The 12,049-nt window shown below is 44.4% G+C and overlaps 1 protein-coding gene across 1 annotated transcript in view; it reads left to right on the forward strand.

The window, feature by feature from the left end:
- LOC126438147 (L-dopachrome tautomerase yellow-f2-like) overlaps nucleotides 1-12,049 on the forward strand; it is a 98,918-nt gene that overhangs the window by 65,177 nt on the left and 21,692 nt on the right. The window contains exon 3 of the mRNA XM_050090523.1: nucleotides 9,114-9,366. Within this exon, the coding sequence (XP_049946480.1) occupies nucleotides 9,114-9,366 (253 nt within the window). The remainder of the gene's footprint in view (nucleotides 1-9,113; nucleotides 9,367-12,049) is intronic.

Raw genomic sequence — 12,049 nt, forward strand, 5'->3', positions numbered from 1 at the left:
TCTTCCAAAATATTAAAAGCGCTTCATACCCCCAGGTGTAGCCCTCTCTGCCGATTTTTTTTCATTTGTAACGGAGAAGTCAGACACCAATGTTCATAGATGTAGCTTCAAAAATACTTTAGCAGTTCATAATGAGGGTATATTTTCTAAAAAAAGCTTTCACCCACTGGTTCACCCACATTGGGTTAAATTCCCAAAAATTCTGAAACAGGTATTTCTTTATTTCTGACCGAGAAACCAAATACCAATTTTCGTAGGTCTAGCTTCATAATTGCCTTAATAATGCCATTTTTCAAAAAAATCTTTATCCCATATTCCACCCCCTTAAGGTTGGAACTTCGAAGAATCCATTCTCAAACGACACCTACAGTATAAGATCTGTATCTCCTCCAAATTTCAACATTTTATACCTAACAATTTGGGCTGGGGATGATGAGTCAGTCACTCAGTGAGGACATTGCTTTTTATTATTATTGTTATGTGCGATTAGACCCTGTTGGATAACGCAGATCTTCTTGATTCTTTTCCCTTTTTTTCACATTGCTCCCATTTTTTCTCCATGGACTCTCTTCCTTTCCTCTGTCCATTTTGTTTCTGCTTTTTTCAGAGCTTCGTATTCTGAGTTCCCATCTGTTAACTTTGCGCTTAAATACCTTTCTGTCCAAAATATCTGAATAATTTATGTGAGCTTTTTGTAGGTCCTTTTTGACCTCTTGTATCCAGGGTATAGTTTTAAGTCCTTCTGTGTATTTAAGAATTTCGTGCTTAAGGTTTCTTTTCGGAAGCCTAGAGACGAGCTCATAAAATTTTAATCGGTTATCTCTAATGTCTGCTGCAAGGTTAGACAATTTCTCAGTTACTTGACGAGACTGTATTTATAGCCCTCTTCTGTTTTCTTTGCCCTTAGTACATTTCTGACTATTTTAGTTCTTTCTTTAACAAGTATTTTAGGTCACCTTTTATGTGGAGTGTCAGGGTTTCACTGGCATACTGGACTTTAGGTTTTAATACTGTATTACAGTGCCTAATTTTAGTAGTTTTGGACATGCATTTTTTATTGAACACCTTGAAGGTTCTTTCACAGGCCCTCTTTAGTTTTTGGAGGCGAATGTTTTGTGCTATTTTCTCTCTCCGCGTAGGTTCAAGGACTTCACCTAAGTATCTAAGTATTTCAAATATGGGACTCTATTGATATGACCGTATTTTTTAGTCAAGTTTTGGGTGTTAGTTTTTGTGCCGATGAACTCAGACTTTAGGAAAGATATTTGCAGACCAACTTTCTCTGCACATTCTTTAAGGGTTTCAACCTGTTCGACTGCCATTCGCTAGTACGGCTAAGTCGTCAGCAAAAGCTAAACATGAAATTTTTATGTCATCATTGACTCGCCCCATCTGTATAGGTTTCCAGCAGTTTTTATTCTTCAATGCCCTTTCCCATTCGCGGATGATCTTGTCCAGCACAGGGTTGAATAAGAGAGGAGACAGATCATCACCTTGTCGGACGCCAGTTTTGATCAGGGAGGGCTCAGATATTTCACCCATGAATTTCACTTTGGAGATAGTATTGTTCAATGTATCTTTAATGAGGTTATGGGTTTTTGGATCTAAATGGTTCAAATGGCTTTGAGCACTATGGAACTTAACATCTGTGGTCAGCAGTCCCCTAGAACTTAGAACTACTTAAAACTAACTAACCTAAGTACATCACACACATCCATGCTCGAGGCAGGATTCGAACCTGCGACCGTAGCGGTCACGCGGTTCCAGACTGAAACGCCTAGAACCGCACGGCCACAACGGCCGGCTTTTGGATCTAACCCTTGTTCTTCAAGTATATCGAAAAGTGCTTGTCGTATGTCTTTTTGAAGTCAACAAACGTGCGAATTATTGGGCTGTTTCTGACTGCTTTGTATTTTACCTCTGCTTTTAGACTGAAAAATTTGTTCTGTGCTGGATCTATTGGGGAGAAAGCTATCTTGGTATTCACCAGTTTTATTTTGCAGTTGCTCCTGCACTCTTTGAAGAAGACAGGCTGATAAAACTTTGTAAGCGAGCTGAAGTAGGGATATACCTCGATCATTATTTACATCAATTTGTCTCCTTTTTTGTGTAATGGATGAATAAGTGCACATTTCCATTCCTGGGTTAATTTTTCTGTCTCCCAAATACCTGCAATGATTTGGGTTAATTCTCTGAGAGAATTTGGTCCTAGAGCTCTCAGTAGCTGAGCTATAATCCCATCTTCACCAGATGTTCTACTCTTTCTTAATTTAATAGTGCGTTTGTGAATTTCTTCTTGTGTTGGTGGGAATGATTCAAGGTGCATCTAAGTAGGCCTTTCTTTATGTAATCTCGAAGGTGGTTCCGGACAATCAAGGAGTGTCGAAAAATTCCCTACAGTTTTCCTGGGTGAAATTTTTCCCATGTATCTGTCCGGCCTTTTTCCAGTTCTTCCCAAGCTTAGTTTCTTTGATTCTCCTGGAGTCAAATTTCTACTGGTGCATTTTCTTGCAGTGGACTCTCTTTGGGTAAATTTCATTTTTAACCGTGTTAGATATTGGTCTGAATCTACGTTTGCACCTTGGTTCAAAATGGTTCAAATGGCTCTGAGCGCTATGGGACTCAACTTCTAAGGTCATCAGTCCCCTAGAACTTAGAACTACTTAAACCTAACTAACCCAAGGACATCACACACATCCATGCCCGAGGCAGGATTCGAACCTGCGACCGTAGCGGACGCGCGGTTCCAGACTGTAGCGCCTTTAACCGCTTGGCCACCACGGCCGGCTACGTTTGCACCTCTACGGACTTGTATGTCATGAACTTCCTTCTGTAGAGAATACGAGATGGCAACATGATCAATCTGATAATCAACGAGCTCTTTAATGGGGGATCACCAGGTCCTCTGTTTTCGAGGATTCTTCTTGAATGATGTTGACATGATTTTAACGTTGTTTTATTGGCATAGTTCGATAAGCCTTCTCCCGTTTTTGTTGGTAAATTTATCGGCGGGATATTTTCCCACAGATTTACAGTATGTTTTTCTTTGCCTATCTGAGCACTGAAATCACCCAATAAGATTTTGATGTTCTGCTTTGGAAATTTAGTCATTACTTTCTCAAGGTCGGTCCAGAATTTCTCCACAGCCTGTGAATTCTTTTTGTTAGCAATGTTGGTGGGTGTATGAACATTAATTAAGGTATATTTCGTGTTAGCGCTCTGCATGCGCATTGTCGTAAGGCGACTTCTTATGGGGCACATATCTCGAATGGAGTCTGTTACATTATACTGTATGACAAAAGTCATTCCCAGAAGCGGAGCACCTTTAGTGATACGTTTTTCTGTTTTACACTTAAATATGCAGTAATTTCCATAATGTACTGTGGCTTCATCTGTGCATCATGTTTCTCAAAGGCCTAAAATCTGAATTTTTTGTAGATCTAACTCCTGTACTAGGATGTGTAATTTTTCCGGTTGAATTATAGCGTTGATAGTAAATGTGCCTAGATAAGATAGTTTTGGCTGGAAGTCTGTCAGATGACTCCTACTCTCAAGACCCGGTTACCGCCTGTTGGCGGGTGGATTGAGTAGCATCTCGCGTTTGTCCAATGTTTCCACTGGCATATTAGAATCAGGGATTGTTAGTTCCTGGAGCAATTAATGCAGTCGCCCCTAACATAGGGAACAGACGCTGACCAGAAAGCCGCCCATTATGGGTTCAGACGCGTCTGGGTTTGCTATCGTTAGCTTTTATATTAACCCTAAAAGCATGGCTGCCTCTTCCGCCAGTTCCGCCGTACTGATGATCTTTATCTCCGCCTTCACTGCCGTTGAGGTCTTCACCGTTACCCTGGCAAGGGGCCCTCTCAAGGTACTATGACCCGAGCCAAGTGAACCAACGTTTTTTACGAGGTGCGACTCACCCCCCTCCTCCTTTCTCAACCGGGCTTGGTAGCGGCTATGCCTTTTATATATAGAGACCGTTATGTAAGCACTGTTTTTCTAGTTTAGAGTTAATGTTTACTCCCTTTATTTACTTTTCAACTTTTTGCCTTTGTAATTAAATTACCACTGCACTGTCAAGGACAAAATTTAATGTGTATTTTTGCTCCATTTTACATGAGCAGCATATTTTTACTGTGCTGTTTAGAAATATTCTAACTTCTTTGACGATGATAATTAAAGTGTGGTGATGGCACTGTAAACCTTAAATTAGTTAACTAAATAAATTGATTTGTAGAACATACACAATATTGTGCCTTTCATTTATATATAATAAAAAACATAACATGTCGTTTTTGTTGCACAGGAAAAGCAGTGCCCGAAATGTTGGAATATCTTCCATCATAACAATTAACGCAAGCACGATAAACATATATGCACAAGAAGAAAAACTGATATGTCGAAAATTTTAAATCATTGTTGGTTGATAACAAAATTCACTGTCTGAATTATCTCAAATCTCTATTGGAATTCAAAATGACAGAGGGAATGATCTGGCTACCAAAAATGTTGTGAGTTAAATTGACTGAAAGATTAATATATGGAAACATTTATATTTATTTCTATATCGACAACACAAATATTGTTCTCGCGGCCTGCTTACTGGGCATGAACACCACTCAGTAATTGGAAAAGTAAGAAGGAAATGGACCATCTCACCTCACCACTCGACTAAGTTAATTATCCATGAAACAATGTGTGACAAATATGAGATCGATAGAATGTGTCAGTCACCCCACCTCATTTGTTTCACTGCTGGTTGACAGACGGCAGTTTTCATCTTCCGTGTTCTGTGGTTCAAACTCCTTTATCTGTGCTGGCTGATTGCCGACCTAAATTCTTTATGGTATAGCCTGGCAGCCAATGCAATATTACCGACCCAGCGATGGAGTCTGTTGTCTGCAGGGATTATTTCACACAAGCGGTGTCAGTGTAGTACAGATATTTGGATGCTGAGATAAGACGACGAAGTGCAGACAGATGCTTAAAGATTCGAGCATCAGGCAGCAAAGAGTGTTTATTTAGTATGAAGTGGAAAGTGACGATTGACATCAGAATGAATGCAGTGATCTGGCTTAATGTCTGAAGACTCAGTCGACTATAGTTTGGTGTGCTTCCACAAGGCAAACACATTGTCTCTCTTCTCCTGTCCGATTCCTCTCTCTCTGTATTGCTGGCTCATTGACTCTCTGTATTGCTGGCTCATTGACTGATTCACTTCAGTATGACTGATGGATCTCTGATTTCTCGTGTCATTGATCACTCACTGTTTATGTTTGCCCGCTTGGCTACCCTCTGCCGCAGTGTTGTTACTGTTGTGTCTAGACAAGACAGCCTAGACACAATGAGAGGAAGCCGAAAGGCACGCGCTCAAACTCACGCAGGCTGGCGTGAGGTCTGAAACAGGATACGTAATGAATGCTATAAAGAAAAGTACGTAGCTTCTGGAATACTTAACTTTAATCCTTATTTGTAGAACACAACACATTTAGAATCTCAATATCAATTGAACACGGCGCCTTGCTAGGTCGTAGCAAATGTAGCTGAAGGCTATGCTAACTATCGTCTCGGCAAATGAGAGCGTATTTGTCAGTGAACCATTGCTATGAACGTCGGCTGTACAACTTGGGCGAGTGCTCGTAAGTCTCTCTAGACCTGCCGTGTGGTGGCGGTCGGTCTGCTATCACTGACAGTGGCGACACGCGGGTCCGGCGTATACTAATGGACCGCGGCCGATTTAAAGCTACCACCTAGCAAGTGTGGTGCCTGGCGGTGACACCACAGTTACCATGATTCCCCACTCTTTCCGCGAGGGTGCTGAATTTTCCGTTGTACATCTTTGTCATTGGTGGGATCAATTTACTATCCCACTCAGTGAACAACCGATGTTAAGTGACCACGCATCCCATACTTCATACAAGATTAAGATTTCGAACTTTCTATGGCTGGCTTGTAACCTGGAAACTCCTGCATTGCTTTAAGGTTTGCCTCGTTGTGGCCTTATCCAACTCTGACTGCTGGGCTCTTTGAGTATTGCACACCGCTAGGATTTTCTTGAAGTGTTTTTCTGCGTTCCAAACTTATTAAGAACGTAGAGAGACAGCAACAAACTCACTTGCTTCTCTCACCTGTCTCCAGATGTTTGTGAGTCGGCAGCATCCCTCTTGCTGTTGGTCAGACTTTAAACGGTGCAACCGAATCCAAGTGTAGCAAACACTTTGGTTAAGAGATCCATATCTGGTGGTGGCTTAGTCACCCCTCATACCCTGAGTGCCTTGCAGCAAAGTATTACAAATCAAAACATTTAAATAAAATGCACATGGCATGCACACTTCTTTGACACCAGCTGTAAACAGCAAAGGAAACCAAGTATAACATCGTATTTTGTCTAACAGTTACCATGCACTTAAACATTACACTCATTTATGAAACATCTACTGCAACTTACGATCTCCATGTGTTACAGAAACTATAATATAAATGCTAGGCACTGGGCGATCTCCAATGTGTACACGTGACATCGAAGGTATATCAATGTCAGCTTCACAGCAATGCTCTGAAAACGTCGTGCTGTACTTGATCTGCTGCATTCTCTTACAAGCCTTGATCCACAATCTTTCCCTTGCACTGCTCTTCATTAACATATATACGTATGAAGCAACATGCACCTATATTCAGAATTGCTCCCAAACCCCAAGATCGATTTCAACCAAATCTGGGACATAAACAGCTAGCTACATTAGTATCAGCACTGTGGGCTCCTAGCTCCATTAGGAGCGCAGATAAGGACAGAAAGTGTTTTTTCCGACACATGCTGTACAGACTGCCCTACACAACCGTCATATTTAGTGGGAATAGTGTCGACCTGCCTCATCGACCTGCTTTTGGGGGCCCTTTATGTCAGAGGCAAAAAAACTGTTTTCAAGTTCCTGACATGTAGACTGCCCAGCACAACAGGCATGTTCTGGGAGTAGTATTACCTTGCTCTATCAACCTGTTTTATTGGGGCTATACTTGTGGAAAAGGATGAGGTGGATAGAGGAGCAAAGCAGCAGAGAAAAGGTCAGTTGTAAACATAAAGCAGTGAACGAAAAAATCGAAACACTTAGACTGTATTTAAACCAAAAGTATTAGTTTAGCTGCACCGTTTATATGTAAAAAGCTATCTGAGCATCTGTAAACTAAACGAGTAACCATTTCCATGCAAATTTTTGAATTCATTTCGATGAATAACACTACAGTACAGATATTTGACACAGTGTTTTTGGCCCTTCTAATATGGCTAAGTGAAATAATTGTTGACTTCGTGATTACTGGGCCCTGCATGCTGCGAACATGCAAGGAGTACAGCTTAGGCTCTGAATATAATATATTACTTGTTCTGAAAACTTTCCGATCATTGGATGCCACTGTATTTTTTTTTTTTTTTTTTTTTTTTTACACACACAAAGAGCAATTTGTATATTATATGAACAAAACTTCTTTCTCATCTGCATACATGTTCTATTTTTCCGCTAGCGCAATAACATTATTCTTACAGGGACAGCGGTAAAGGTCGCAGCAAGTATATAGTAATTTGTTAATTTTAATTGTTCAGTGAATTCGAGTGTTAGGTAAAGGAGACGATTAATCAGTCCAAGGTACACTATGGGCCATTAAAATTGCTACACCACAAAGATGACGTGCTACAGACGCGAAATTTAACGGACAGGAAGAAGATGCTGTGATACGCAAATGATTAGCTTTTCAGAGCATTCACACAAGGTTGGCGCCGGTGACGACACCTACAACGTGCTAACATTAGGAAAGTTTCCAACCGATTTCTCATACACAAACTGCAGTTGACCGGCGTTGCCTGGTGAAACGTTGTTGTGATGCCTCGTGTAAGGAGGAGAAATGCGTACCATCACGTTTCCGACTATGATAAACGTCGGATTTTAGCCTATCGCGATTGCGGTTTATCGTATCGCGACATTGCTGCTCGCGTTGGTCGAGATCCAATGACTGTTAGCAGAATATTGAATCGGTGGGTTCAGGAGGATAATACGGAACGCAGTGCTGGATCCCAACGGCCTCGTATCACTAGCAGTCGAGATGACAGGAATCTTATCCGGATGGCTGTAACGGATCGTGCAGCTACGTCTCGATCCCTGCGTCAACAGATGGGGACGTTTGCAAGACCACAACCATCTGCACGAACAGTTCGACGACGTTTGCAGCAGCATGGACTATCAGCTCGGAGACCATGGCTGCGGTTACTCTTGACGCTGCATCACATACTGGAGCGCCTGCGATGGTGTACTCAACGACGAACCTGGGTGCACGAATGGAAAAATGTCATTTTTTCGGATGAATCCAGGTTCTGTTTACAGCAACATGATAGTCGCATCCGTGTTTGGCGACATCGCTCGAACGCACATTGGAAGAGTGTATTCGTCATCGCCATACTGGCGTACCATCCAGCGTGATGGTATGGTGTGCGATTGGTTACACGTCTCGGTCACCTCTTGTTCGCATTGACCGCACTTTGAACAGTGGACACTACATTTCAGATTTGTTACGACCTATGGCTCTACCCTTCATTCGATCCCTGCGAAACCCTACATTTCAGCAGGATAATGCACGACCGCATGTTGCAGGTCCTGTACGGGTCTTTCTGGATACAGAAAATGTTCGAGTGCTTCCCTGTCCAGCACATTCTCCAGATCTCTCACCAAATGAAAACGTCTGGTCAATGGTGGCCGAGCAACTGGCTGGTCACAATACGCCAGTCACTACTCTTGATGAACTGTGGTATCGTGTTGAAGCTGCATGGGCAGCTGTACCTATACACGCCATCCAAGCTTTGTTTGACTCAATGCCCAGGCGTATGAAAGCCGTTTTTACGGCCATAGGTGGTTGTTCTGGGCACTGATTTCTCAGGATCTATGCACCGAAATTGCGTGAAAATGTAATCACATGCCAGTTCATGTATAATATATTAGTGCAATGAATACCCGTTTATCAGCTGCATTTCTTCTTGGTGTCGCAATTTTAATAGCCAGTAGTGTACTTGTGTCTAAGGAAAGAGGCAACGTGCTAAGATGCAGCGTGGACTGGTTTGTCCACAGGGAATAGTACGGCGCGGCGGTCGCCTGCCCTGCGGCCCTATCCCAACTGGGAGACGAACCGTCTGGGCAGGGGGCCCACCAGCAGGGGCAGCGCACCGCGCATCACCTCCACCTACCGCGTCTGGGTGGATCCCTGCGACCGCCTCTGGGTCGTCGACACCGGGCTCGCTGACCCTGGCAACGGCACTGTCGTCACCATCACCGCACCGCAGATCCTCGTTTTCAACCTGCTCAACGACCGGCCCATCTTCAAGTACAGCCTTTCTTCGTTTTTTTCCTCATTGGTCTTCTGATTTGATGCAGTCCGCCATGAATTCCTCTTCTGTGCCAACCCTCTCATCTCAAGGAGCAGTTGCAACCTACATCCTCAATTCTTTACTGGATGTATTCCATTCTCTGCCTTCCTCTACAGTTTTTAACCTCTGCACCTCCCTCTAATACCATGGAAGTTCTTCGCTGATGTCTTAACACATGTCCTATCATCCTCTCCTTTCTTCTTTTCAGTGTTTTCCATGTATTCCTTTCATCTCCGATTCTGCGTACAACCTCCACATTCCTTCCTAATCAGTCCACTGAATTTCCAAAACTAGTCTGTAGTATCATGCCTCAAATGCTCCCATTCTGTTCTGTTCATATTTTCCACGGTCCATGTGTGCTGTGCTCCAAACGTAAATTCTCAGAAATTTCTTCCTCAAATTGACGCTTATGTTTGGTTCAAAGGTTCAAATGGCTCCGAGCACTATGGGACTTAACATCTGTCGTCATCAGTCCCCTAGAACTTAGAACTACTTAAACCTAACTAACCTAAGGACATCACACACATCCATGCGCGAGGCAGGATTCGAACCTGCGACCGTAGCGGTCACGCGGTTCCAAACTGAAGCGCCTAGAACCGCACGGCCACACCGGCCGGCTATGTTTGGTTCTAGTATACTTCTCTTTCCCGGGAATGTCCTTTTTCCAGTGCTAGTCTGCTTTTCATGTCCTCCTTGCCCCGTACGTCATTGGTTATTTTGCTGCCTAGGTACCAGAATTCCTTAACTTCGAGTGCTTTGTGATTCCCAATTATGATGTTATGTTCCTCGCTATTCTCATTTCTGGTGCTTCTCGTTACTTTCGTCTTTCTTCGATTTACTCTCAGTCCATATTCTTCACTCATTAAAAAAATTCCATTCAACAGATCCTGTAGTTCTTCTTCACTTTCACTGAAGATAGCAACGTCTGACATCTTTTCTAACCTGAGCGCTTCGTGTTTGGTCTTCCACTCTTATTTTTCCCTCTTGGATCTTGTACACACAGTACGTTACCTGTCTTTCCCTAAAGCTTAGCCGGCCGCGGTGGTCTTGCGGTTCTAGGCGCTCAGTCCGGAGCTGCGCGACTGCTATGGTCGCAGGTTCGAATCCTGCCTCGGGCATGGATGTGTGTGATGTCCTTAGGTTAGTTAGGTTTAAGTAGTTCTAAGTTCTAGGGGACTGATGACCACTGATGTTAAGTCCCATAGTGCTCAGAGCCATTTTGAACCTAAAGCTTACCCCTATTTTTCTCAGAAGAGACTGTGTAGAGCGAAGCGTCTCTGGGACTCTATTATTAAAGAGGCAGTGAAGATACAGGTCAGTGATAACCTGGTCAACCACGATGGCGGCACCCAACTCAGCACCGCACGGAACACAACATTAGCGAGAATAAGACGAGAGCGCACCGTTGGAGGCAGTTCGGTGGCGGTGGATCGAATAAACAGGCCACATCGAGACGAGACGCCAGGACTCGACGCCCGCAACTGCCCCCCACCACCACCACCACCCGCTGCCGCGCCGATTCCGCTAGCGCCTAATTGGCACCGAGGATGCAGAGAAACCTGTGCTCCAGCGGCTATAAAGATCAGGACGAGACGTGAACCTGACACTCGCTGAGTGGCACTGAAGGGTTGAGCTTGCTCCTCTTTCTCGCGCACTGTCAGCCATAGGCCCCCGCTTGCACGGGAGTACAAACAGAAGTGTTTTAGGGCTCAGTTTTTATTAAAACACTGACAGGCACTTGCACCGAGGTCTAGCAGCTCAGCAAAACAGCACTTGGGAAGTTTTGCATGGCGTCGCCTGACAGCAGAATTGTCGTGTCTTCTCGTCGAGGTGGTATGTCGAGCTTTGGTGGTGCCTTGGAGTGGCGACGGTCTCTTTCCGCTGACGACACGAGGCGCATTTTCTTGTTGCCGCTGGCCGCGCCGCCGGCCGTTTCGAGTGCTTCGGCTACCTCACAGTTAGTCTCTGCTCCCCCCAAGAATAGGGAAAAAGTAGGCCAGGACCTGGAAGCAGGCCGCGGAGCCACAGAAAGGCTTTCCGCAGCCTCCGTCCAGAATTCCGCGTCTACCATCGTTCTCCTAGGGTCAGCAATGCAACCGGAAAACCCAACGGTGACAACTAAAGTTGTAACTGACAATCACCTGGCAGCAAACCCCCTTTCCGCTCCAGACATGGCAAACACACGCATATCACAAACAAATACTTGTTAGTATTTGCGAGCCCCCCCCCCCCTTCCCCCCTAGACCGCTCCTGCTTGCCAACGGCCAAAATCGCCTCGCCGAACACATCCTCCGACTAAGTGGCAAGCAGAAGTCCCGTCAACCGACCAAAATCCTTCCCAAACGCGCAACTGCTAACCAACCCCCTACCCGATCTCAGTTCCTCAAATCCCTGGACTCAAGTCCACCTCATCAAAACAGCGGCGTGCAAGGAAGGACAGGAAGGAGAAGCACTCAGAAGCACTCCACCACCCCCACCCCAACCACTCCAGCACACTGTGAGGAACCTGCGCCCCGACAGCACCTTTCGTCGGCCTGGGAGGGGACCAGGAAACAACGGCAATGGAAGGGAACCACGTAAACGGGCAAGATTCGGACGGTTTCGTGCTGGCGAAGAAAACCTTTCGCCACCCGAGGCTTC

Source organism: Schistocerca serialis, unplaced genomic scaffold (genome assembly GCF_023864345.2).
Source record: "Schistocerca serialis cubense isolate TAMUIC-IGC-003099 unplaced genomic scaffold, iqSchSeri2.2 HiC_scaffold_1261, whole genome shotgun sequence".
In the NCBI taxonomy this organism is placed as follows: domain Eukaryota; kingdom Metazoa; phylum Arthropoda; class Insecta; order Orthoptera; family Acrididae; genus Schistocerca; species Schistocerca serialis.